At 42.2% G+C, this 27956-nt stretch overlaps 1 protein-coding gene across 1 annotated transcript in view; it reads left to right on the top strand.

The window, feature by feature from the left end:
• Window positions 1-202: 202 nt before the first annotated feature.
• Window positions 203-27956, top strand: part of LOC128837730 (E3 ISG15--protein ligase HERC5-like) — a 45024-nt gene continuing 17270 nt past the window's right edge. Inside the window, exons 1-17 of the mRNA XM_054029131.1 lie at window positions 203-829; window positions 2837-2969; window positions 4547-4623; window positions 6112-6333; window positions 6656-6747; window positions 7640-7770; window positions 8654-8811; window positions 11190-11266; window positions 11629-11729; window positions 12660-12719; window positions 13647-13752; window positions 14542-14725; window positions 15090-15262; window positions 16675-16773; window positions 23422-23469; window positions 25287-25388; window positions 25481-25603. Of these exons, the coding sequence (XP_053885106.1) occupies window positions 577-829; window positions 2837-2969; window positions 4547-4623; window positions 6112-6333; window positions 6656-6747; window positions 7640-7770; window positions 8654-8811; window positions 11190-11266; window positions 11629-11729; window positions 12660-12719; window positions 13647-13752; window positions 14542-14725; window positions 15090-15262; window positions 16675-16773; window positions 23422-23469; window positions 25287-25388; window positions 25481-25603 (2139 nt within the window). The 5' untranslated portion in view covers window positions 203-576. The remainder of the gene's footprint in view (window positions 830-2836; window positions 2970-4546; window positions 4624-6111; window positions 6334-6655; window positions 6748-7639; window positions 7771-8653; window positions 8812-11189; window positions 11267-11628; window positions 11730-12659; window positions 12720-13646; window positions 13753-14541; window positions 14726-15089; window positions 15263-16674; window positions 16774-23421; window positions 23470-25286; window positions 25389-25480; window positions 25604-27956) is intronic.

Consider the following 27956-nt stretch of genomic DNA (forward strand, 5'->3'; position numbering starts at 1 on the left):
TTTATTGCACAACAATGGAAGTAGTTCTACGTTTTTCTCTTTTCATTGACTGATGCCTTTAAATCCATGCCCTTTGCTGCCTCTGTGTGTGACGCGCAGGTTTTACTTCCCCTCCTCCCGCGCTAAGGAGAGGGCTGGGAAAAGCCGCATACTTTCGATTTCCTGCAAAGGACACACCTCCTGTCTCTCTCCCTTTTACAGAAGGCGGAGGGGCGGAGCAGTTCGTGGAGGTTTAAACCTGTAGCCTCTCCCCTTCTCTTCACCAACATTCACACTCACGGTGGCATCGGACAAGAACTTCAGTCATACAAGGAACTTTTATGAGCTAAAAAAAAACCCTGGGCTGCCTGGTTCTGTTTTTCTTTTGCAAATCTTCAGAGAGTAAAAACCCTTTTCTCTCTCCGATTACTGCCACAAGCAAAAGCTGAGAGACAGACGTATCCTTTCCAACGTGGGTCCCAGTGGACTTTGTGTTTATCAGCTGTTTTTGCTGCAGCTGGAGCTGTTTCTACAATACGGTGTGTCGTGGCTGGCTTTCTCTGAATACAGCTGGAGAATAAGAGCATATCTAACAAAATGCCAAGGGACTGCCAGACAGGCAGGCAACAAACCAGCTGCCAAATGAGTTTATTGTCACCACCTCCTCAACCAGCAGGAGTAGCATCCTCATCGTTGCTGTTGTTCCCAAAACCAAACTGCCACCCCAACTTCTTCAAGAAGCACCCGCAAGAAATCTGCCAGATAAGCTGCAAAGAAAGCTCCCTAGCTGTCGTGGAGAAAAACGGGAGCGTTCTCATTTTTGACAAAGAGGGCGAACACAGAAAACCCGGTGAGTATTTGTTTTTCAAACTCAAGGACCAGGTTCTGATCTGGTGTAAACTGACACAGCTCCAGAGATTTCCTAGCTTCCCAGCAGCTCAGAATCTGGACCAATATATGAACATTTTCTTTTTTGTTGTCATGTGCCCAAATCTAACCCCTTTAGAGTTAAATGTGTGATAGAAATTGAAGGTGTGTCTGCTGTGATTCTGTAATACGTTATTTTTACAGTGCATTAATATGGTTATAGTCTTCCTCTTTGATTTAAATTTATCACAGGAGACCAAGGTAATTTAGGACTTAGGTTGATTTTTCACAGGAAACTCCAAGTGGTTTGTGATTTGCCTACTCTTGCTGTTCAGAAGTCCAATTCCCAGGTCCCTGCTGCCACTCTTATTTCTGTCTTATCTCTTCTCTCACTAGAGCAGTTTCCTTTCTCTGTCATACCAAGTACCAGTTTCGGTTTCCATTCCAGAGGCTGAGCAGAGTGTTACTCAGGGGCCTGTCAGGCTACCTGGCGATAATGGGTGAAGTGCAGGTGGTCATTTCTGCACTGCAGACGCCTCCTGATAGTTGGAGGAATAATCCTTTCTCCCAGGAAAATAGGAATTTTGTTGTTATTACAGATAGTTGACTCTCCTTGACTTCTCAGTGATCTGAGTGCCTTGGGCATGTAAATGTAAGCCCTGATCACTGGCTTCATGTTGATTTAGTTTAAGATAAATTTGAATGAGAGGATCATAACTTATGGAGCAGTAACGTCTACATGATAAGGCAGATGAAGGCACGGATTAGTAAAATGGTATTGAGATCTGATGCACACTTACAGGCATCTGAGATTCTGTTATATACTGAGAATGTTAAAGCTTCTGCGCTAAAGCCCAATTTTAGATAAAAACTATTGACTTTATTAGGGTCCCGGCATAATCATCTTCCCCTTTTCACCCTTTTGAGTGGGTTTCTTTGGAAGGAAACAAAGAACCAAACAAACAGAGACTCCTGTGTGCAGGAGTCCAAGTCTAATAAGAATGAAGTTTAAGGGATTTAGTGGGGACACTCCTATTTTGGTAATGGAATCGAGTCTGTGAGAAGGGGACCTATAGGCTAGAGAAATCTAACTTAAAGGGACGGTGGCTAATTTTTGCCTCCCTTTTTGATACTATTAAAGAAGAAGAGGCGTTACAAAATCTAAGCTGACAAGAAATGCTTTGATGATTTCTTTTGTTGTTGCACTAATACAGGTTTCTATTTATGGATGTAACCATTTTCCTGTGGGACAGGGAACCCCAGCAGGCATTAGATCCAGATAGACAGCTGGCTATATACAACTGTGAAACTGACTAGTTTGTTTTCCATTGTCTAGACTGAGGGATGTGCAATAAAGACAAACAGCCAGAAAAAACAGTCGCAAGCAAATTAGAGTGGTTTAAAACTCGCCTTCATTTGTAATAATCTGCTGGGCTGACTTTCAGAAGAACTGAGCACTTGCAGCTCTTGCTGAAGGAGATTTGGGTGCTCAGCACCTCTGAAAATCAGGTCATAGTTTATTATTAGCCATGCCACATTCCACTGCACTTGGGGGACTGGAAGCAAAGTGGTCCTGCCGTGGGTTCCATAAGCCACAGAACTGAGCTCTACAGTCTTTCTTTCTCTATGGGGTGTTGTGGGAAGGCTGTGGAAGTTGTGGAGGCATGGACGGTGGGTGTACAAACTGTACGGATGCACTAGACCACACCACCACATGGAGGGGGGAGGAGTAAGGTTCGACCATTACTGAAACCTATGGCCCACGCTACTACATCCAGGTCATCTGGGTGCTCTGCATGCCACATAGGAGAGAATTGTGTGCCTGAGAGTGGCCACATCCCGTACCAGTACATGCATATGTGCAAGGCTTTGTGCTGAGGAGCAGAAACTCATTCTGTGATCGTTACTATAGCGTGAAGTTGCTGGGTAGCTTTTAATATGTTCAATGTCTCAAAATGATGGTGGGTTTCTGTCTTGATTTACTCTGCAGAATGCGTGAATTCAGGAAAGGACACGAGGGTGCATTCCTTGGACTGTGGAGCAGCTCATATGCTCATTCTCTCCTCGGATGGAAAACTTTCTGAGCACAGCATTTCAGCCCCAGCTAATAAGTCGGAGATGAGGTGGGAAATGTCTCAGTGGATGGTGATGATGGTTAGAGAGCGAGACCAGTATTTGGGGAATACCAAGTTCAGAGAGTGACCAAAAACGGGGTGAAGTTGGTCCAGAGCTGGGGGTCCAATAATTAATGTAAGCAGAGAAAGATCTGGGCTGAAGCAGCCCAAAATAAGGGTAAGGGATCGAGAGGAGAGGGGACAGTTGAGCAGGAAACGTGGGGCCTGGTGTAACTGACAGCCAGCTAGAGAGTGCAGGGAGAGATAAGAGGGATGGAATGGTCTTCAGAGGAGGATAGATGAGGGAGGTCCTGAAATAATAACGGGGCAAGAGAAGGAACCCATCCATCACTGTTGCCCCAGCCACTGGGAAGGGAAGTAGGGAATGGTAGTACACCTCTACCCCGATATAACACCACCTGATATAACATGAATTCGGATATAACGCGGTAAAACAGTGCTCCGGGGGGGGGGGGAGGGTGCCGCGGGCTGCGCACTCCGTCGGATCAAAGCAAGTTCGATATAACACAGTTTCACCTGTAACATGGTAAGATTTTTTGGCTCCCGAGGACAGCGTTATATCAGGGTAGAGGTGTAGTAAGCCAATGGTGCCACAGTAGCAGAGACTGAATTAGTGGGGTATTTTGGGGACATGTTTCCACTTTGCCTAGGGAAGAAAGAGTTTGTTTTTCAACTAAAGAAAACATGGGTCTAAAATGTAAGTTAGGGGGTAGCTTTGTTTATACAGAAAGCATGGTCAATGCCCTGAAAGACCAACCACGCTGGAACGAGGCTTGAGCGTTGTTGGAAGGGATGCACGACTCCAAGCTGATTCCTGTGATTACATTGAAGTGCATTGAGCATGTTAGAGGATAGCAGTACTTACAAGTAGCATATGAGTGCCTGCCTATTTCTCCTAAGGATGACAGAAAAGTGCATCCTACAGCAATGGACCGAGAGGTGCTCCTGTTATAAAGGAGGGGGATGGAGCAGAGTCAGGTTTGGAGCCTACTTTGTTTTTTTAACTCAGCAAGAAATAGACAATTGAGGATTGTTAACAGTACTGGACTAAATGGACTATCTGAGTACCAGATTCCCTAAGCATCAAGAAGTGCCTTATTCCATGAGCCCCATTGGTCTCAATGGGACTACTTGTGGAGTAGAGGTACTGCTCAGTGTGGTGAGGGTGGGAGAACTGGACCCAAAGTGACCATATAGCATCTGACTGAACTGTATTAATTGACTCCCCCACTAACCTACAGTAAGCATATAAGTACACTGCCATCACCTGTGTGATGTTGTATTCTGTAACTGGGCCCCAGTCAGAGTTTAAAAAATATGTAACTATAAGGCCTGATCCTACTCTAGTTTACATTGGTCTAAATCAGGATCAGCTCAACTGAAGCCAATGGAACTACACCTGGGCAGAAGTATTGTGAGTAAGGTTAGAATCAAGACTATACAACATTTAAGCATGCTGAAAGTGGTAGAACAGGATAAAAATAGATTCTCAGGCAGGCTCTTATTGGATTAAGATTAGAATCATTTATGTTGGATTCACAGCATTTCATGTTTTTTTTTTCCAGACTGCTGAAAGAATTAAGAGACAAATACATTGTCCAAATCGCATGTGGGGACCATCATTCCATGGCACTGTCTAAAGGTATTCTCCTTGCTTAACTTTTCTCTAAAGTATGAAATTGGAGTATTGCAAGCCTCTCCTCAAGAGCTAAAATTTTAAGCATCACAATTAGTTAATGTATTATTATGAAAGGGTAAATACTGGATAGGAAACTGTTTTCACAAGGGTCAGAGAGGAAGGGTGATCCAGTGGTTAGGGCAGTAGCCTGCAACTCAAGAGACCTAGGTTCAATTCCCTATTCTGCCAGGAACTTCCTATACAAACTTGAGCAAAACTCTGAATCTCTGTGCCTCCGTTTCCCCATCTATAACTTAGGAGCAATAGGACTGCCCTCCTCAAAGGAGTGTTGAGGATAAATACATTATACTGGGATGTGCTCTAATACTATAGTAATGGGGCCATGTAAATACCTAGGATAGATATAATTCTCACTATATTTACATGAATTTGTTAATCTGTATATCTCAAATTGTGCTCGTCTCTGAATGTGCATGCTCGTTTGGTTTTCTCCAAATGACAGTGTATGTTAATTTAACATTAGATGAAAGAGAATGGGGCTATTGTCATACCGCTTCCTATCAGATTTCTTCCGGTCACTTGTTCCTGGAAATAATAAAAAAAAAAGTTTCTACTCTGAGTCATAATTAATTCTTCATATTAAAATGGTGTGAATCATTTATTTATTTCTATAAATGTCAAAATGATTAATTAGGGTTTTTCACTTTTTAAAATATCGAAGGTATAGAAGTGCCACTTTTCCATTACAATTGTTTAAGAAGGCTACTCATTATGTCTTTGATGAGGCTATTCCGGAGCAGGGATTACAGGATTGGATCCTTCGTAGATAGCAGAGGGCAGCTACATCTAGTAGACTAAGCCTAGGGCTGGGAGTCAGGAGTTCCTTGGTTTATTCCTGACTCTGCTAGTGAGTCGCTGTGTGCCCTTGGACAAGTTACTTAACTTCACTCTCTCTCTTTCCACATATGTAAAATGGAGGTGATAAAGTGCTATGAGATCTATGTCTGAAAGGTCTATGAATTGCGGACTGGCAGGGAGGGTTACGACCCATCACAACTTTAGGGCACGCTCCTGATTTTCACAAGTCAGAACCAGGTCCAGTGAGTCCTGAATTGATTTAATGTCCCCATTGTGTCAACGCTGCTTTTTTACAGCCTGACCCCTTATCTGCATGTGATGACATCACTTGATAATGTGATGATGTAACATAATCATGCACTGATAAAACATTATGGAGCAAAGGTAGAGAAGGCTGGTTTGGGACCACCTCCTCCAGCTGCTCCCAAGGCTAACCTCGCTGCGGGCCCCTGAAAGCCAGTGCTGAGGCATCCGGGATCTCTGCTATTACTGAGTCTTAACTGGGGGTCTCGATTCATATATAAAGAAGTTTGGCTCAATCTTCGGGTCCCTGGTGTGGAAGTAGGAGGGCCCATTAGGTGGAAACCTGTATGTTTGAAACTGTGATGGGTTTTTTCTCTTTCTTGTGTTAAGGAGGTGAGCTTTTTACCTGGGGACAGAACTCACATGGTCAGCTTGGAGTGGGGAACCAGACTGCCTTTACCGACAAACCACAACTGGTACGGGAGCTCAGAGGCATCCCACTGGCTCAGATTGCTGCAGGAGGAACTCACAGCCTTGCCCTGTCGCTCTCAGGAGCCGTTTACTCATGGGGGAAGAATGATTTTGGACAGCTGGGACTTGGAGACACACAAAGTAAGGAAAGACACAGAGCAGCGTGAAAAGTAAGGCGGGGAGGATATTTTCCTAACAGGTTTGAATATTGGCCCAAGTTTTATTCTTAGTTCTAACTACATAAATATGTAAAACAACCAAATAAACAAACTTGCCAGGGTATTATGAAGCATTCTGCATTGTAACAGAACATGAATAAGCCTTGTATGCACGTTCTATATACAGGGAAAAGGCTTTTTTTATTTTTTAAGAAGTAATTCCAGGATGGTTATAAGTATTTTTCTAGACCTTTATTTGCTTTAGATTTACCAATGTCGTCAATCTACATTGTTTTTCTTTTCAGACAAATATTACCCTTCATACATTAGAGCCCTAGAACATAAGAAGACTGTGTATATCTCGTGTGGTGGAGAGCACACTGCCGTTCTCTCACAGGTTTGGTTGAATTTGAATTCATTCACTTCACAGAGCACAAGGGAAGTTTAGCCCAACAGAGATGATACACTAACTAGTAGAATGTTGATTCCCTGCAAGGGCAATATTTACATTTATGGGAATGTGAAGCTGGTCCCTGGCAGTTGCTAACTGAGTTTTATAGGACCATAGTCTACTTAAATTCCTGCAGAACATTAAATGAGGAGTTGTTCTCATTCAGCCATGGGTTATCAAAGAACCGAAGGGACATTCCAGTAGTGACTGGCAGAAGCTGAAACTTTGAACCCAAGTACATGGGGACTGGATGTCTCAAGGCAATGTTAACAACACGCACTTCAATTGTCAGTGATGACCAAACATTATTACTTTTTGATGGTTTTTATAGTGTCCTCACTGACTGAGAACAACAACAACAACAACTTATTTACTAAGTTTACTCACACGACTAAAGCCCTTAAGCAATAGGACAATTCTCAGGAGTAAAGTTACTCACATGTATAGGTAATGCAGGATCAGGCTTTATATTAGCATTATTCAATTTGTATTTGCATCACCCATTCTCTGATCTATGGTCTATAGCATGTTCTTACATGTATGTAGTGTAGTTGTAGCCAAGGTATTAGAGAGACAAGGTGGGTGAGGTAACATCTTCTGTTAGACGAACTTCTCAGAAGCTTATCTCTTTTGCCAGCAGAAGTTGGTCCAACAGAAGCTATTGCCTCACCCACCTTGTCTCTCTAATGTCTTATATGGATAGTCAACAGGACTATCCATGTGAGTGAAGTTGTGTAAGCATTCGCGGGATCTGGTCCATAGTTGGCATTACCATTTTTTAATAGTGTGTGCTATTTTGAGATTAAATGACCCTCATGTCTGTTTGTTCCTCTCCAAGGATGGGCTGGTGTGTACCTTTGGAGCTGGAGATTATGGGCAACTTGGTCACAACTCCACCCAGAATGAACTGACACCTCGTATTGTGGCTGAGCTATTTGGAGCAAGGGTGTCTCAGATAGCATGCGGAAGGTAGGAAATGGCAATGTCCTTGAAGCTTTATAATGACAAGGAGATAACTTTGCAGAGCTTTTGGGAAGCACTGGAGGATGTTAGGAAAAGAAATCTCTACGTCACTTTTTTCAGATCCCCTTATTTTAACTGCTTACAGCTGATAGACTATTGACCAGACACACGTTTTATTTATTAACTTTTCCACACACAGACCCTGCCCTGCATTGAGCTTCATGAGAACAAAGTCCCGCTCCAATGGCGTGAGCAGATTTAAAAATCATACTGTACCCATAATCCCTGGCTGCTCTCACCAGGTGATGAAGAATACATACATGTGTCAAACAGAAAAAGACCATCAAATTACCTAACAGGGATGAAATCTACCAAAATTTCCAGTCAATCCCTGTACAACATGGGAAAATGGGTGTTACTGAGCCGTAACAATCTAACTGTGAATGATGAAAACTATGAAATTATATTCAGTCATTAACAGCCTGATACAATGTCCACTGAAATCAACAGAAAATCTTCTGTTGACTCCAGCGGGCTTTGGATCAGATCTAAAACCACAGAAAATATTTATGCTTGCCAAATGGAAAAATATCAACGCAGAACCCTTTATTGTTTGTAATTCTCACTGGTTCAAAATTAGAAAATAAAGAGCTATCTAGAAGCAGTGGAACCGTGTTCATTTAACTAAAGATGCACAGATTGTTCTTTCAGTTCTGCATGTTTATTGTAAGGAGCACCCTACAAATTTGACTGGAGGGCTTCTGTAGCATGGTTCTCAGTAACTTTAATGGGAAGCACCCCCATGCATTGCTCTGAAAATGTGCCTGTATGTATTATCCTAAGTAGCTCAATGGCGCTCTTACGTTGTCCATTTTCTTTCTCTGAACAGATGGCACACGCTCGTCTATGTCCCCTCCTTGGGAAAAGTCTATTCATTTGGTTGTGGAGCAGAAGGGCAGCTGGGCAATGGTGACACATCTAATCAGTTGATACCACTGCCTGTCGAATTACCTTCAGAGTGGGTGAATGGTGGAAAACTCAACCAGGGTAATTTGCACAGTAGATCTTTATGAGCTGTACTTTGTTATTTTAGGCAGGGAGGCATTAGTTTTTTTTTTTTAAATGAAAAACACATTTTGTTTAACAAGGGGAGTGACAAGAGTGTGGGAGAGAGAGGGCTGGGAACAAGGAGATTTGTCCCTAAACATTGGACAGCCTGAAAGCAATTGAGATGATTAACCTTACGAACGTTTGAGAAGAACTAAGTAGATATTTGTGTGGGGAACCTCCTGCCAGGATAAAGTCACTAACTGCTATTTTCTCCTTCAAATTGGGCAAACTCATGAGAATCACACTCACTTTCAAAGGCAAAACTTGTCATCTTTCTCCCTAGCCTGAATAAATGAGTGGTTTCCCTAATGACTAATGTACTAGAGGACTCTGGGGGAAAACATTCTGGCAGGGTTGCTTAGCCCGAAGCAACAGTTACCCTAGTATCTTCTTTACTTCTCAACCTGACCTCTAAATAAGCTGTCACCGGGTAACTATCCCCTCTAAGGGGAGATGGGGGCCAACTACAACTGTGCCACCATAATTAATTAGCTGCTTCCCACCCTGAGGGGGCAGGACTAAGGAGAGGTCAAGTGATAGATTAGTGAACACCTGGGCCTTTTGAAAGCGCTGTGTGAGATCAGTCTGAGTTGGAACCACAGGGAGTTGGCTCCTGAGGAAGGCCCTGAACTGAGGTTTGGAGGGAAATGGTACTCCAGGGGAGCAAGCTCTATCCCAGAGGCAGCTATATTCTCAAAAGTTAGCCCAGAAAGGGACTGGGAACGGGGCCAGGAGGGCATTGCTGAAGGGAAGCCCTGAAGGGCAAAAGCCCTTTTGCTTGTTTGGGAGTTTTTAGTTTGGACTTTTGCTACCTTGGAACAAGTAATGTTTGTTTGTCACTTGGCCAGAAGGTTAAGCCACATCTCCATCACAGCCAGATACCTGGAAAGCCAAGGAGAGAACCTTTGGGAAGGAACCTGAGGCAGGGAGTGCTGGCTACACCACAGCGAGCCAGCAGGGGGTGTTACTGAGCAGCCATGGCATAGATGTTAAGGGTCAACTGTGGATTCTGGTATCTCTGTACCTTTCTCCTCTTCAGGCAATGTACTGCAGGCTACTCTTACTGCTGTGCTGTTTAATTGTCTCAGTTGCCTCTTCTCGGATCCAATGCAATTGTAGAAAGAACATCATGCCTTAAAGGGTTGCTTAATAGCTACTTACATCATTGTACCTACTGCTGTTCAGCTAGATGTGCTGCACATTCTCATTCGCTGGATTTTTTTTACAATTAAGTCATTTTAAATTACTTCACACCTTATTCTGAAACTCAGATTTAAACCTCTTCAATTAGTCTTGTCCATGAGGCATTGACTGAGTCTAGTAATGCTAGAGATGTGGAAACCAAGCTAGTGAAGAGCCATCGACTCCGATCCCAAACTCCATTTTAATGAATAGGACAGATGTCTTCTCAACAGCACACCCTGGCCATAACTAGGCAGTTCTTAAGAGGATTATAGCAATAGTTTTTCACTGTTGCCCTCTATGCTCCTAGGTTTGTAGCTGTTTGGGGCATCTGGGATATATCCAGATCTCTCTCATATATTGGGTAAACATGCAGTGATGTTGAGGGCAGATCAAAATTAGCTTCTTATTCCTTTTTTATATTCCCTTATTAAAAAAAAACATATTACAAAGTTACAGTTGGAAACCGTTATATCACACTTTTCTAACAACAAAGTACAAATAACAAAGGAAAAGATGGAAAATAATGAGGAGCACTAGCTAGGTAGCACCACAAAAACTGTTCAGTAAGCAACTAAGGAAACACACTCCCTCTTTATGGGCTTATTATAACCTTAAGGTGACCCAGGTTAACCTGCAGTGGGCAGCCTTTACTCTTCTCAGAAATGGGATTCCTCTGGGTTTTTTTGTATTGAGAAGAATGTGACTTTCCTTGGGTCTCTTCAGGCTTGATAACCACTAGAATCCCACTCGTCTGTGGAAGGAACTCTGCCTCTGTGTTGCAGATCTGGAACTAAGGCCTTCCATGAATTAGAGACAAACCCAGCTGCCCTGAGCTGGGGCTTCTCCACAGCTGGCTTCTTCCTGCCAACCAGAAGATGCAGGAACCTGCATGCTGCTTTTAGATTGGCCAGCCACCCTCTTCTAGTGTCCCCATGCTGCTTGCTGAGCCCATCAGAGATACATTTACTCTTTCACCACGATAAATAGATGTTATATAGAATCACTTCTGGGGCTGGGAGCTTTTGATTAGTTTTTAAGATTTGTTTTTATAAGACTTGTCTTTGCACTGAACTTTCTAAAGATAAGGGGTTGTTCTTTGGCTCATCCTTTTCTTCTTTATCCCTTCACAGGAAACAGTACCTCCGAAAAGGTGATTAAAATTATTGCAGGAGGAAACCAAAGCATTGTGCTTTGCTTGAAGAAAAAGGTATGCAAAGTATGATATGTTTTTAACTATGTAGTTCATGGCCAAGGCTTCTGCTTTGTTGCTGTTGAGCCACATATGAATTTGGATTTGCCATCTAGACCCATAATAGGTTTTTCTTCCAAAATCACAGCACTCTCCCCACCTCCCTCCATCCCTTCACTGAGACCAAATTGTGTCAGAAAAGCAAATCTCTCTCTCTCTCTCATGACATCATTTCTGTATTTTATGCTTGTGGTATTGTCTACTGATTGAAAGCCCATTTGTTCACTCAGTTTGGCCAACAGAAGGCTCTGATCCTAGCTAACCAGAGTCTCATCTACTGGGCTTCTAACCTCATTAACATTCTTGCCCCTTTTATACAGAATCCATATGTTACTTTGAATGGAATTGCCATAGCGGAAGACAAGGAAGTGGATAAATGGATTTCTAATTCGGATCCTAAACAGTGGGAGAATATAAAGAAGTAAGTCAGATCCCTGGTGGGTTTTTCCATTAATACTGTAAATGCTAAACCTTCAAAACACTGTATTTTCTTGGTACAGTTCTTCCCTTTCAAAAAATCTTGTAAGGAGTGTAATTAAAAGGACTATGGCAGAAACTCAGAATTGGATATTTGCTTGTTTGCTGTTTTGAGACTCAGTCCAGCACGCTTTACTGCGTCTGTGCTCAGGCGAAACTCACATTAATGAAGTAAGGGCTCTAGTGTTTGGCCCTTGGTCACCATTTTCTTGCAAAAAGATGGAAGTGGACATTTCACAAGTACACCAGTTGAGACACACTGGCCAGCTTTAGGAGTATATCCTCCCCTTATAGCAAATATATACTTGCCACTAGTGTTACTGGGAGTTAAGAGCGCACATCCAGGGGGAGACTCAACCCCAAAAAGGGGTGGCCTTAAAACAAAAGAGCCTGATGCAAAGTCCATTGAGCAGCATGGCTGGAATTTTCAGAAGGACTCAGCATGCACAATTGGTGCCCAATTTTCAGAAGTGCTCAGCTCTTCTAGGCACAGAAATAAGTGGGCAGATTTTCATAATAACTTGGTACATTGGGATGCTGAACACTTCTGAAAATCTCGCCTTTTTGAGTTGCCTGAAAGGGAGCTGACTTTCTTTTGGGAAATCTGGCCCCAATTATGCATGCTGAGTACTTCAAAAACTGGCTCTTTTGAAAATCTATCCCCACATGGCTAATTTGGATCTCAGTGATTTTCCAAGTATTTTTAATCTAAGGTAAGTGGTAAGGACAGTGGCATGTAGAACAGCTGGCATCTTTAAATCACAAACCAATTTGTACACATCTTTGCTGTTTGTTCAGACTGAATAGCTGTTGCTGCTGTTTTTGTTGGAATGATTAATTCTGGGTTGTTTTTGTTGTTGTTTTAAATTAACAGGACTATTTGGCTGATCTTTTCCTCTGAGGCGTGTGTCAATGGAAGTTTCTTGGACAAAAGGTAGAGCACACTAATTTGAAAACAAAATAGTACATCAGCTGTGTATAAACTGGTCAGAAATTAGCTACATTACAATGAATGTAGAGATTGATAGGATTATCTGGATTTGTAAAATACAAGTCTATAGAATAGTTTTCAAGGAAAGGCTAAAATTCTCCTCTGATCCACATAATAGATCTTGACCAAGATTTTAAAAAATGAGTGCCTAAAATTAAGCTTCTAAATTCACATTTAGGCACTTAAATAAGTGGCTTGATTTTCAAAGGTGCTGAGCAAACCCAGGTCCCATTGAGGTCAGTGGGAACTAGGGGTGCTAAGCACTCTTGCAAAATCTAATCACTTTGTTGCCTGAATATGGACGTGGGGGCCAAGATTTAGGCATCCAAGTTTGAAAAATTGTCTCCTTGTCTCCAGAACTCTGCTCTCCTTGCATGCTTCCATCTCCCACTAATGTAGAGAGAGCAGAGGATCTGAGCGGAGGTTTATCACATGGATATGAGAAAAGCACTTTACCCAAAATGAAGATCGGACAGGTTTGTCACATATTAACATTTACTGTTCATGAACTTACATTTATATAGCATCTTATACCCAGAAGGATTCCAAATCATTTCACAAATGTTACTTTACCCAGCACTGAAATGCAACCACTTCTAAGGTGGAATATGGCAAGCAGCTGATTAACAACACACAGCCACACTATGTGAGAGTTTAGAACAGGGAGTATGGAATATCATTCAACTGATGCTGCAGTGAGAATTTCTTGGTAGGCAGAATATAATTATACTAATTGGAATTAGGGTTTAGCATTTCTCAGAACGTACATTCCCTTCACACCTAGGGATTGTTAAAATGCTTCCAAGTTTAGCCAGTAATACACAGCAGAGGAGCAGATCTTTCACATCCCTGATTTTTCTTCCCTTCCAGTAGAGACAAACATTTCAGAACCTCCAAAGAAATCTCAGGCGTAGATATGTCAGCAGTGCTTCTTTTTTATGAGAAGATGAACAAGAAACCAAAAGTCTACCAGGAGGTAAGAAGTGGCATAGAAATGATACTTGTTACACTGATACCCAGTAGCTTTGGATCATCGCATTTTTTTTCCACAAAGGGATGCTGACAAAATGTAGTTCTGGGTTTTTCAAGTGCTTTATAGACCCTACCATAAACAGGAAAAAAACAAATCTACTACCTCTCAGAGCTGCTTCCAGTGGACCAAAGAGAGTTTTGTTTGCGGTTATTTCTTTGTATTAAATTAGGAGTCGCCAAGATATTATGGCAATGAAGGCCATATAATGACTGAGTTTGACATAATGTTTTCATGGTGGTTTTGTTGTGTTTTTTTGTTTTAAGCTTGTTTTCCTAATTCAAACTCTCCCTGCTAGAGCAACAGAAACAGAAAGGGAAACTGACTAGAAGTGAAACTGATCAATCTGCAAAATGGTGGTGCAGAAGGTGTGCATTGTGCTCCGCACTGTACAAACACAGAATGCGAGATGGTGCTTCTCTCAAAGAGCTTACTGTCTCTAAATTGGCAGGGATATGGACAAGGGTGGAAGAATTATTATTATCCTAATTATAGAGATGGGGAATCTGAGGCACTGACAGATTAAGTGATTTGCCTAAAGTCACACAGGAAAACTGTGGCAGAGTCATGAATTGAGCCCAGATCTCCTGAGTCCCCGTTCAGTGTATGAAAGAAGATGGGACATGACATTGGGAATTCTGAATTGCTCTTGCTGCTATAAGTAATAAATTATTATGGCAAAGCTCCGCTGCATTTTTTAATTTCTTTTGTTCCCTTGCTCCCTCTATCCCGCAGATGATCTCTGCAGTTAAGAAATTGCTGTCATCGCTGTCTTCCTCTCCCAGCTCACCTGAAGCTCTCAGGATCTACCTGATCATTCCTGTCCTTTCACGGGGACAGGTTAACATGTCTGAGTGTCTTCTTGATCAGCTAGCAGAAGCCATCCTGAGTCTCCAACAAAAAGACCTGAAAGTTCTTGGTAAGGCCTGATAGCAGTACAACTGGATCACCTGCGTTCTTCAGCACTTTCTGGGGCGGGATGGGGAAATACTCCCATTGACTTCAGTTGGGCCAGGATTTCACCCCAGATATTTCCTACAATGGAAAAGGGTTTTGACAAGCTGCTTATGTAGAAATACATGCAAAGGGATAACTTGTCTGTAGCAGTCTACAGATAAAAGCATTATATGAATTTGAGATTTACTAGTTTAGTTTAAAACCAAGTGCTTTATTCAGTTAATCTGAAAACAAAACGAACTGCTGTTTGTCCAAAGGACAGATCTTACTAAGGACTATATGTATGTTGTCTAAGGTAGAGATGTCAACAGTTGTTTTCTTTACAGAATCCCTGTGGTCAAATCTAGAAATATCCTTTTTCAAGGACCTAGTGAGCATGTATCAAAGCGTTTCCAGAATCAATCTATCTCTTTTCATCATGCAAGTCAGAAACTCTGAAGAAGTCACCTGTGAACCACACTTGAATAGGACTCTGAAAATGCTGCAGATTCTTTACCAGGTAGAAAAGCACTTGGCTCTGGTGGGTTAGAAAACACACATATGATTCGAATATTTTTTTCATGTATTTATTTCTTGAATTTATGAATACATGGCTTTCAGACCTAGGGTGACCAGATAGCAAGTGTGCAAAATCAGGACAGGGAGTGGGGGGGTAATAGGCACTTATATAAGACAAAGCCCCGAATATCAGGACTGTCCCTATAAAATTGGGACATCTGGTCACCCTATTCATACCTGAGGTACAATTGCTGATTACAGAGCAGTATACACTTTGCCCCATCCATGCTAAGAGACTGGAACTGTAATATTGATTTGCCCCATTACCAGGCCCCATTGGTCCACTACACAAGAATAACCTGCATAGGGGTCTGCAATCAGTGAGTCTGAACTCTATTTCCCTCTTATTCTTCCATTAGGGGACTGCCCCATATCTTGTGGGCCCCACCGCAGGGGCAAGTTGAAATGTGAGTGTGATGTTTGCTGGTTACACTCGAATGCTGCAGAAGTTTTTTCACACTGATAAGCTGCTCTGAGGTCATAATAACTTGAATCCTCTGGAGAGCTGGGGGTTCTCTCCCCTTTTATTATTGTCCTGGATGTACAGCATCACAGATTCCACCCCCCTCTTCCTGTTTCATTCACCACTTCATCCACCACTTTCTTAACTCTCTCTCAACGGGCCCGTGCACCAGTTCTGGACACATGACTTTCTGAGCACCCCCACTGGATTTGCCCCACCGTTGGCATAGGATTTGGGGGCAGATGGGAAGTTGAAGGAAACTCGGGTAAACTTACACACTGAATCTTGGGCCTTAAATCACGGGGACCCTAAGCTAATACTTTTACTGGAAGCCCTGGGTTTGTTTGAATTAGCACTGCTTGATTTTTATTTACTGACCTGACTAGAATCTGTTTTTCTTCTGATTCCTCCCCCGTCTCTCCATATTTGCCACTTGTAAGTAAAAGGCCTTTCTTTGTCCCTCTCATCCCCATTTGGTGGAATTTTCTCCCTTGGGAAATCTACACTGCAAGTTCATGATGTCATTCTAAGATAGGGCATAATACAAAGGGCCTGATTCTCATTTCCCCTAGGCCCCTTCTCTTAGTAAAGAAGGGCTTTAAGTGAGTATAATGCAATATGTGCTCACTGTCAGAGCTGTGCAAAGGAGCTTTGGGGTAAAAGAAAATCAGGCCCATGGAATTCTCAATTAATGCACAGAGCAGACTACGATTCTTAGCTGTAGGGTTTTATATTTAGTGTATTGTTTTTGCACTTCTGCCCTTGTCCACTGCTTTGTGTACAAAAGTGCTATGGTACATTTGCAATATAGTTCTGTTTTATAGATTAACTGTGCCTAGCTCATAGGATCTGCTGGCCGTTTCCTTTTAACACTGTATATATCAATGCAGGTGAATTCCAGTGCTGGTTTCAAAATACAAGAAAACAACTTCTATGTACCTGAAGTGAAAATGATTTGGGGATGGAATTTGCATTTGAATGAAGAAACAGTAAGTATAACATCTTTCCAAAACTGCAGTATATTTTCTTGTTGTTATTTAGGAAGTTAGAGATATTGGGGCCAAATTCTTGGGTCCAGCCCTTCTATCTCCAGTACAGCTTAGAAAGCTTTACATCCTCTCCGGTCCTGTGGCTACTGGGCATTAAGCTGGCCCCGATACACCATTCAGAACAGCAAAGCTCTTCTAAGTTGTGCCAACTGCCCATGACTTCTAAGGTTGTTTTGGCAGTCAGAGATCGACTGGGCACAGTCACGCCCCAGCTACACCTCCTTTTCCATGGCCACATACCCCCTTCACTGGGGGCTTGGAAGCAGAGATAACAAAGGAGGAAACATTGGTGCTACGTGATCTGGAGATTCCCCCATGCCTGACATAGCCAATCCATTGGCCAGTCGCTGCAAAGCAGCTGCAAAGGGAGCCAGGATCTGGCCCATTTTATTTCCTCTTATTTTTGTGTTTATCCATTCAGAATTAATGGACTCTTATACAGTCCTTTGAAACTTTTCACCAGGAAGCCAACAGAACATTTTAATTTCCTTTGAGTCATGGAAAGGAGCTAAGACCCGCTCTACAAACTAATTTGCACCGGTTTAACCAAAGGCATTGTTTCTGATTCTTGTAGTTAAACTGGGGTAAAGCCCATTTTTGAATGATATTAAAATTGACATAAGCCATTTTAAAACTGATTCCAGAGTGTCCACACAGGGCTTTGCACTGCTTTAATTTAAATGAGTCTTATATAGGAATATGCAGAAATTGCATCTGGGAGAATGGGGTATGACTTCAGGTCTCATGCTGATCACATGTGTATTCATTATTTCTAACTAGCAGCTATAATTCTGCACACAGTGCTAAGTGTTTGTTACATGAGGCTGTTTTATAGATTTTCACCTTTTCTTAGCCATAGATTTAATCAGGTCTTGTCTTCCTTAGGGAATATGCCCTGATTCCATATATCATTGACTAGCCACTGATACAGCTGCATCAGGGCAGCCCCTAGCATAGAGAGTGGGTTATACGCCATGATTTGCACTATGCAAGGGGAAGGTGCACCCGTGCAGATCACAGCTGCTTGTGGCTATCAATACTAGGGGTTTGCACTAGTTCAACTACATCCATGGTTTGGCACTGATGGCTGAAATCCTCAGCATAGACCAGGCCTAAACTTCATTCTTGAGGTCTTGCCTATCTTTATCTAATAGCGGACTTTGGTTTTGAATCTCATTTGTTCTTAGTTTGCAGAGTTTGATGTCTGCTTGTTGTGTGCTTAGGCAGAGGGGGAAAAAAAAAAAAAAAAAAAGCCAAGTCCTGCCGGCTGAGCAAAAAAAATAATAATAATAAAAAAAAAAACAGTGCTGCCGGCGGATATCGGGACAAATATCAGGACAGACACCGAAATATCGGGACGTCTGGTCACCCTATGTGTCCTTGCTGCTTGACTGAAGTATGCAGTGTGGTTTGTTGGGGGGCGGTGTGCTGAGCCTAGTGGCCTGCTAGGCAAGGCTGAGAGCTTCTTAAGGAGGCTTTGATCCCTAAGCCCTTTAGGATCTGTTAACTAGGGGGCAGGGCTACTCTCCCTCTCAGTTTAACATTCTCTCAGTTTAGGCCAACAAACACTCCCCCACCCAAAAAAGCTGCAGGAATATAAAAGAATGCAGGCAGAAGTCCAGCAGTAGAGTGGGGTCTATCCAGTTTATTGCATTGAATGTATGATTACCTGTCCGTGGGCAGGTGGCATATGTGTGCACTCGGTGCAAGGAGTTCATGGTCCTCACAGACCGAGTATGGGCTCTGGAGACCAGAGTGGCTGAACTGGAGGAGCTAAGTGAGATAGAAAGGGACATAGATGAGACTTTCCAGGACAGCGTAGAATAGTGCCCCCCACCACCCCCGCCCCAGTCTGAATGCCTCTGTACTGTTGAGGAGGATGAAAGTCTTGGGGAAGGAGAACATCAAACTGGAGCAGAGGGAAATGATTCCATAGTTGGGAACCTCCTTCCAGATGATGTCACAGTATCCTTTTGCACTGAGGATACCTCCCTGGGGGAAGAAATCTCAGTTATTAGGAAGAGATGGCTAATAGTGATGGGAGATTCGATCATTAGAAATATAGATAGCTGGGTTTGTGATGACCGGGAAAACTTCGTGGTATATGTAGGTACCAATGACATAGGGAAGGATAGGAGAGAGATTCTGGATGCCAAATGTAGGCTGTTAGGTAAGAGACTGAAGTCCAGGACCTCCATGGTAGTATTCTCTGAAATGCTTCCAGTTCCATGCGCAGGGCCAGCTAGTCAGGGAGAGCTGCAGGGTGAGACAATGGTGTAGGGAGGAAGTTTTAGGTTTATTAGGAACTGGGGAACCTTTTGGGAAAGGAGGAACCTATACAGGAAGGATGGGCTCTTCCTAAATCACAACGGAACCAGATTGCTGGCATGTAAAATTGAGAAGATTGTAGAGGGCTGGGGGGGGAAGCCGACAGGTATAGAGGACTGATACATCCCATAGAGGAGACTCTACTAACAGGGATTCTCTATATCCTAGTAAAGATGAGAGGATAGAAGTTGATAGAGTACAGGTAGAAACTGAAGAGAAACAGTCAAATGAAAAAGTGCCCCATTCAATTGCATCACATGAAGGCAGACAACTAAAAGTGACAAATTTTATAAATACTGTATACAAATGCTAGAAGTCTAAATACTAAGATGGGTGAATTGAGTGCCTGGTATTAAATGAGGATATTGATAAATGAGGATTTTGATGCATCAGAGAAACTTGGTGGAACGATGATAATCAATGGGATATGGTAATACCAGGGTACAAAATATATAGAAATGACAAGAGTAGATCATGTTGATGGGGGAGTGGCACTCGATGTGAAATAAAGCATGGAGTCAAATATAGTAAAAAAAAAAATTAAAAATTAAATGAATCAAACTGGATCATAGAGTCTCTATGGATAGAAATTCCAAGCTTGAATAACAAGAGTATAGCAGTAGGAATATACTACCAACTACCTGACCAGGATGGTGATCGTGAAATACTCTAGGAGAATAGAGAGGCTATAAAAGTAGAAAACTCAATAATATTGGGGGATTTCAGCTATCCCCATATTGACTGGGTACATGTCACCTTGGGATGGGATATTGAGATAAAATTTCTAGACACCATTAATGACTGCTTCTTGGAGCAGCTTCTCCTGGACCCCACAAGAGGAGAATATAGCTGAACCGCTTGGTGATAGTGACCATAAAGTAATTAAATTTAACATCCTTGCGGGAGGGAAAATACCAAAGAAGCCCAGCACAGTAGCATTTAACTTCAGAAGGGGGAACTACACAAAAATGAGAAAGCTAGTTAAAGAAAAATTAAAAGGTACAGTCACAATAGTGAAATGCCTTCAAGCTCCATGGAAACTTTTAAAAAACACCATAATAGAGGCTCAAATTAAATGTATACCCCAAATTAAAAAACAAAGTAAGAGGACCAAAAAAGTACCACCATGGCTAAACAACTTAGTAAAAGAAGCAATTAGAGACAAAAAGGTGTCCTTTAAAAATTGGAAGTCAAATCCCACTGAGGAAACTAGAAAGGAGCATAAACTCTGGCAAGTCAAGTGTAAAAATAGAATTAGACAGACCAATAAAGAATTTAAAGAACAACTAGCCAAAGACTCAAGAACTAACAGCAAATTGTTTTTTGAGTACATCAGAAACAGCTGCCAAACAATCAGTGGGGCCACTGGACAATGGACGTGCTAAAAGAGCACTAAAGGAAGACAAGACCATTGAGGAGAAACCAAATGAATTCTTTGCACCCATCTTCACTGCGAAGGATGTGAGGAAGGAAGATTCCCACACCTGAGCCATGCTTTTTGGGTGACAAATCTGAGGAACTGTCCCAGATTGAGGTGTCAATAGAGGAGGTTTTGGAACAATAAATAAATTAAACAGTAATAAGTCACCAGGACCAGATGGTGTTCACCCAAGAGTTCTGAAGAAACTCAAATATGAAATTGCAGAACTATTAAGTGTGGTGTAACCTACCACTTAAATCAGCTTTTGTACCAGATGACTGGTGGATAGCTAATGTGACACCAATTTTTTTAAAAGGTTCCGGAGGCTATCTTGGTGAATTCAGGTCAGTACGCCTAACTTCAGTGCCAGGCAAATTGGTTGAAACTATAGTAAAGAACAGAATTATCAGACACATAAATGAACACCATTTATTGGGGGAAGAGTCAACATAGCATTTGTAAAGGAAAATCATGCCTCACCAATCTATTAGAATTCTTTTAGGGGGTCAACAAGCATGTGGACAAGGTTGATCCAGTAGATATAATGTATGCGGACTTTCAGAAAGCCTTTGACAAGGTACCCAGTAAAGGCTCTTAAACAAAGTAAGCAATCGTGGGATAAGAGGGAAGGTCCTCTCATGGATCAGTAGCTGGTTAAAAAATAGGAAACAAAGGGTAGGAATAAATAGTCAGTTTTCGGAATGGAGAGAGGTAAATAGTGATGTGCCCCAGGGATGTGCACTGGGACCAGTGCTTTTTAACTTATTCATAAATGATCCGGACAAAGAGGTAAACAATGAGGTGGCAAAATTTGCAGATGATACAAAATTACTCAAGGTAGTTAAGTCCAAAGCTGACTGTGAAGAGTTCCAAAGGGATCTCACAAAACTGAGTGACTGGGCAACCAAATGGGAGATGAAATTCAGTGTTGATAAATGCAAAGTAATGGACATTGGAAAACATAATCCCAACTATACATACAAAATTATGGGGTCTAAATTAGCTGTTACCACTCAAGAAAGAGATCTTGGAGTCATAGTAGATGGTTCTCTGAAAACGTCTGCTCAGTGTGTAGCTGCAGTCAAAAAAGCTAACAATGTTGGGAACCATTAGGAAAGGGATAGGTGATAAGACAGAAAATATCATATTGCCACTATATGAATCCATGGTACGCCTGCACCTTGAATACTGTGTGCAGTTCTGGTCACCCCATTTCAAAAAAGATATATTGGAATCGGAGATGGTACAGAGAAGGGCAACAGAAATGATTAGGAGGATGGAACAGCTTTCATATGAGGAGAGATTAAAGACTGGGACTTTTCAGCTTGGAGAACAGACGGCAAAGGGGGGATATAATAGAGGTCTATAAAACCAAGACTGGTGTGGATAAGTGAATAAGGAAGTATTATTTACCCCACCACATAACACAACAAATCAGTGGTCACCCAATTAATAGGCAGCAGGTTTAAAAAAAAAACAAAAGGAAGGACTACTTCACACAACACACAGTCAACCTGTGGAACTCGTTGCCAGAGGATGTTGTGAAGGCCAAAACTATAACAGGGTTCAAAAAAGCATTAGGCTGTGTCTACACTGCCACTTTCAGCGCTAAAATTTTAGTCGGTCGGGGGTGTGAAAAAACACACCCCTGAGCGACAAAAGTTTTAGCACTGAAAAGTGCCAGTATGGACAGCACTTTATCCCGGCGATAAAGCTACCACCGCTCATTCGGGGTGGATACACTGCCCAGGTCACAGCGCTGCCCCGGCCACGCTGTAATGGGAGCAGTGTAGACATACCTTAAGATAAGTTCATGGACAGTAGGGCCATCAGTGGCTATTAGCCAAGATGGTCAGGGATGCAACCTCATGCTCTGGGTGTCATAAGCCTCTAACTGCCAGAAGCTGGGAATGGACAACAGGCGATGGATTGCTTCATAATTGTCCTGTTTTGTTCATTCCCTCTGAAGCACCTGGCATTGGCCACTGTCGGAAGACAGGATACTGGGCTAGATGGACCTTTGATCTGATCCTGTATGGCTGTTCTTATGTTTTTAGCAATGAACAAAAACTATCTTGTCTTATCCAGCAATGAGTCACAGAAGTCAAAATGCCCTATCATTTAAATACTGGTGAAAACCAGACTTGCTGATATCTAAAGTAAGGGGAGAAAAAGGAGAGAGACACTAGAATATTTGCCTCCTCTCCTTGAACTCCAAATATATTCTAAATAATGTATTTTAGTTATTGCCTAATATTGTTCATCATGTGGACAATGCACTTTATTGTAGTTTTTCTCCTTAAATAAAATCCAGTGGTTACACTTTCTAATCCAGTGACTAATCACATTGCAGTGATGCTTTTAGCCGTCTCTCTCCTTTTAGCCGTTCAGTCATATAGTTCAACTTCTGGTTCTATGAATAGTCATTACAAAAACAGCAGTGTGATTACACTGCAACTGCAGTTAAATTACAAACACTGTATTATGAAGCATAATGAAATTAACAAGGTAAGAGAAGGGAGCAGGGGAGGGAAGAGTAGAAATAATACCAAAGCAAACACTACATAACACACTGGCTGAGGTTTCTCCCTATTCAGTATAGAACCAGTTTTTCTTTTTGATGTGGCATCTTGAATTAGGCTATTTTGTATAATAATATCTATTTTTGAATATTTTCTAAAAGGTACCAATAATAATGAATCATTTTGCTAAATTTGTGCAATGATTACTCATTGGTCCAGATGTTCACATTACTGGTACGTAACTCATTCTTTTGTAGAGTGCTTTGCAGTATCTGAAGTATGAAAGGTGCTATTAAAACTCCTATTCTCTTTTTTTAGACTTTCGAGCAGTGGAACAAAAACCTGATTTCAAAGTGTTTGGAAACAGTAAGTTTTATTTCATATCCAATTAGAAACTGGCCTTTGGACATTAGCATTAAAATTTATTTCTTGTTGTCTCTATGACCTTTACAGGAATACTCAGTCATCCAAAAAATCCCAGACAGTTAGTAGAGATGGTTCTGAGTGAAAATTAGTCATAAGAAACAGAGGGGTGCAAAATGTTTGGTTGGAACACAGAACCCACCAGAATTCAAGCTGGGTTTGGATTTTAGTCTTTTCACTAAACGTTTGCCTAAGTCTGTAAAGGTTTATCTGGCCTGAGCCCCACACCTCCTGCCCTACACACACCCTTTCCTGACCTCAGTTTTCTTTGAGATGGGTTTGGGGTCTGACTCCCCCCAGCATCTCTATAGTGTACAGTTTCAGGGATTGGCAGGGAAGAATTACTGTCCTTTTCAATTCCTACAAGAGGAGGCGCTGGGCTGAAAATAGTCCATCCTCTAGGGCATCAGGAGAAGGGAAATATTGGGTGTTCTTCTTGCACCAGCTTTTACAAATAAAACTTAATTGTAAACCTCTGTTTAAAACAAAAAAGTGTAAAATGGGTTCATGTGGTGAGCATTCAACACTCACTTAATATTTCCGTTTTTTATATCTGTGTTACAGCAGTTTAATAAGAGCTCATCCACAGTGATAGAAAAACATTGTGATGTTCTGCAGAGTATAATAGTTCATTAGAAATATATACAAGTACTACATTTTTCTTTCTAGACCTTCCTAGTGTAAATTTATACGCTGTTATCTTTCTTGCTCTGCAGCTGGGGCGATATAACCAACAGAGGGATGTGATTTTTTTCATCCGTGCATTCTCTTGGACAGTTATCTTTTCTAGCTCTTAAAGCCCCGATCTTCTAATTTGTTGCAACAGGGCTGAGCCTTGTTGACTTCAAGGGGTTTCCATGATGATAAAAGAGTTGGCCCACACGCAGCAAATGACAGGAGCAGGCTCAACCTGTCCAAAATAGTTTTGGAAGTACACCAGATTGAAATCTCCTGCAGTAACTTACCAAATAAATATCTGAGTAGGCATAGTTGCTATAGCGAGTGGCACAGTTCTCAAACCATTCCGATGTCTCCATACCAGCAGCATTTCTCGCACATTTGCTGCAAACTTCTTCATAAAATAGTCCAGTCTCAAAGACTGGGGTGTTATTTTCAGATTTTGCAATTTAGGTGAAATCCACAAATATCTGTCAACCCTTGTGTTTATAACCTACTCCCACTGTCCCCTTTCGTTGGTTAATATATTGCTTCGGAATGTTCATCATTATGCCTTTAATGATAGTTAGCACTGAAATTTAAGAGTAGTGACAAACAGAGCTGAAAACCTCTGCAAAAATTCAATGGATTTTGAAGAAAATATGCTGAATCTGTATAAGCTATCTGGGAATTTCTACTGCCATGCTCATTGCTGTAATGATAATGCCTAGGGCCAAATTTCAAAAGCAGCTTTCAGAAGTGTACCGAGTGTGCAAGTGAAAACCATGCATTTGTGCATACAAAATGCGAAGGCCTGATTCTGATTTCAATGGGACTACTTCTGTAATGGGGTATGGTGCATTGTGAACAAGGGTGCAGTATATAAGGCTTTAGAGCTGAGGTACTCACAGTAGGGAACAGAACCTGTAAGTGGCTATTTTAACAGACAAATGGGGGATTTCACTTTTGGACGTTCCTTTTAAAAATACAGTCTTATGTACATAACATGACAGAGGAACAACTGACAATCCAGCTTGTCTTTATCGCAGTGATATTTTAAATTCATTTTCAATGAGGAAAATGTAACTTTCTTGTCATTTCAGAGGGCTTTGTTGAAACTGACTGCATACCCTTGCATCTTTGACATGCAAGATAAGATTGTGGTTTATAACATTGACCGCCAAATTCTGTTCGGGATATATAACGTAAGTATTGCCAAAGTCAATGAGGTTTTTTTAATAATTTAAAAACCAAAAGACTGTAAAGCTTGTAACACATTGTCTATTTTGTTTTGTAGACAAACTCTTTCCTGGCGCCACGAGGTCCGTGGCGTTTAGAGGTCAGAAGAGCACATCTTGTGGATGACGTGTGGCAGAATTTAAGGAGCGCAGCACCTAAAACATTTGAGAAATTCTTGCAAGTAAGAAATCAAGCTTGATTATTTTGTTAGCTCTGAGTATATTGCTCTAGAGTACTTTGCCTTTAATATAGCTAATAACCAACAAAGATCTTTCCAGCATTCAGCAGGCATTTTAAAATCCAGTTAAAAATCAAAGGAGGCAAAGTATCATGGAAATTACTTAAAAGCAAGTTCCATGTGGTCTAGAATTAATTTCTCGTTCTTGGCATACCTGGCAATTAAACTTTGTTTGATTAAAGCAAGTGGCTCATTCTCACCCATTCACTGGGTATTTGTACCAAGTCTTAGGACTTATCTACGCAGTGGGGTAATGCACGCTACGGGGGTGGAGTATTTTATAAAGCACAGGAATGTGTTGCGTATTAATTGGTCTGGGTACACCCAGGTGGTGCACTTCAACATAGTTCTGTTTGAAACTCCAGTGTTAAAGTGCACTACAAGAGAACCGTTAGTGCGCAAAAGCAGGGTTTATAGGGACCAATTAATACAACACATTTATGCGCTTTAGAAAGTACAGTCACGTATAATGCATTACTCCACCATGGAGACAGCCCTTAGCCAACCAGTGCCAGTCATCTTAACTTAAACAGGAGCTCCCAACTGGACAGAGAGAGACATCTCTGATGTTGAGACAGAGAATGGTGGTAGCAAAAGTGATTCCTCTGCATGAGCTAGACCATACATGTACAAATTGTCCTTATGCATACCATTGCCACCTTGATGTAAAATGCAAGAGGGTAAGGATGAAGGAGCAGAAAACTCTCCCTACATAACTTTTTAGCTTAGGTTGGAAATGTGCTTCCATTTACAGCTCAGTAACAAATATCTATCTCCATGTTAAAATTGAAGAGTAACATCTGTGTCTTGGATACCTATCTGGGTAGTGAGATTTATATACGTTCCTGCAAAGTGCATCTCTGAGCCTGTGATTCTGGCTGGTCACATATATGGGGACTCAGAGACATCCCTTGGGTATGGTGAATCGGGGTGACCGCCGGGGTCCCCGAAGGAGGCAGCGGGGAGGTGAGGTGAATGGGGAGGTGAGCGGCAGCCGGGCAGGGGTGAGGAGGAGCCCCCCCTACCAAAACCTCCCCCTCACCCCAGCACTTCCTGCCCACAGGCGGGCCCCGCTCCCTCTCAGCACCTACCATGGATTAGATGTTTTGCGGCGTCAGGAGGTGCTAGGGGAAAGGGTAGGGGGCAGAACTGGGTGAGGAAGAGTTGGGGCAGGGGTGGAGCCCCGGGGGCAGGGGCCTGGGTAGAGCCCCGGGGGCAGGGGCCTGGGTAGAGCAGATTGGAAACTCAGCACCTATGTCCCAGGCTCCGCAGCCCCCTAGGGACAGCCCTATGGGGACTGGTTAACATTGGTTAGGTCTTCTAATAGGGTGGGGGGGAAGCTATTCCTTGCATTGGGATGGACTCCGTGATCTGTGGGTCTTGTCTATAACTAACTACTATGACCCTAAGTAAGATGGAGTCACTTGTACAAGTTGACGGAACAAATACAGCAATAAATCCAAAGAATACAAGTCTACCAGATTCATTCTTTGCTACCTCTCTGCCCCTCAAGTCTAACTCTGGGAAACAAGAGCTGGCCTCCTTTAGATATAGCACATGATGACAGCAAGCCATGACCCAGCCCAACACTATGAGGTAAAGAGGAAGAGAGGAATCAGGTCGCATATTTATCCCATTTTCACAGAGTCTGTATTTAATTGGATGGTAGTTTACATACATGAATTTATATATAAACAAACCAAACTACAGGTAAATATTCTTAAAGATTTAGTTACTGAGAAATCAGAAGAGAGTAATAAGATGCTCTAGGGAAAAGCAACTAGTTATAAACTGGGAGGGCAGACGGTATTTTTGATGTGTTGCTTAACGAAGCAAAGCTGTAGGCAGGGCATTCGATGCTGTAAGGCGTGGAATAAACGGCAGAGTGAACCTGCGCGTTCACACTGCTGCGGTAGACGCAGGGTGGGAACTGCTGGCAGGGAAGAAGGACCACCACCACCAAAAGAAAAAAAAGTTGGGTAACGAGTTGTTGCATTTGCTGTCTCTCGTGGCGTGGATATGATAACCAGAGCACTCCAGTCCATAGTGCTGATGAGAGTTTGGAACATAGAAGCCTATATGACTCTATGATCCTGGGCCCATGCAGAGCTCCATTGAAGTCCACTACCCAGATTTCCTGCCAGGTCAGGACCTTATTCACTCATCCATCTAATTGTTTTTTCATGATAGTTGGTGCCAGACCAACAGAAATGGAAACTGAAGCCCCCTTTGTAACTACATGATGGTACAGCAAAGGCAGCAGCTATACAGTCATCTCCCATGCTGTGCCGCTGGG

The sequence above is a fragment of the Malaclemys terrapin genome, chromosome 5, assembly GCF_027887155.1.
Source record: "Malaclemys terrapin pileata isolate rMalTer1 chromosome 5, rMalTer1.hap1, whole genome shotgun sequence".
NCBI lineage: Eukaryota > Metazoa > Chordata > Testudines > Emydidae > Malaclemys > Malaclemys terrapin.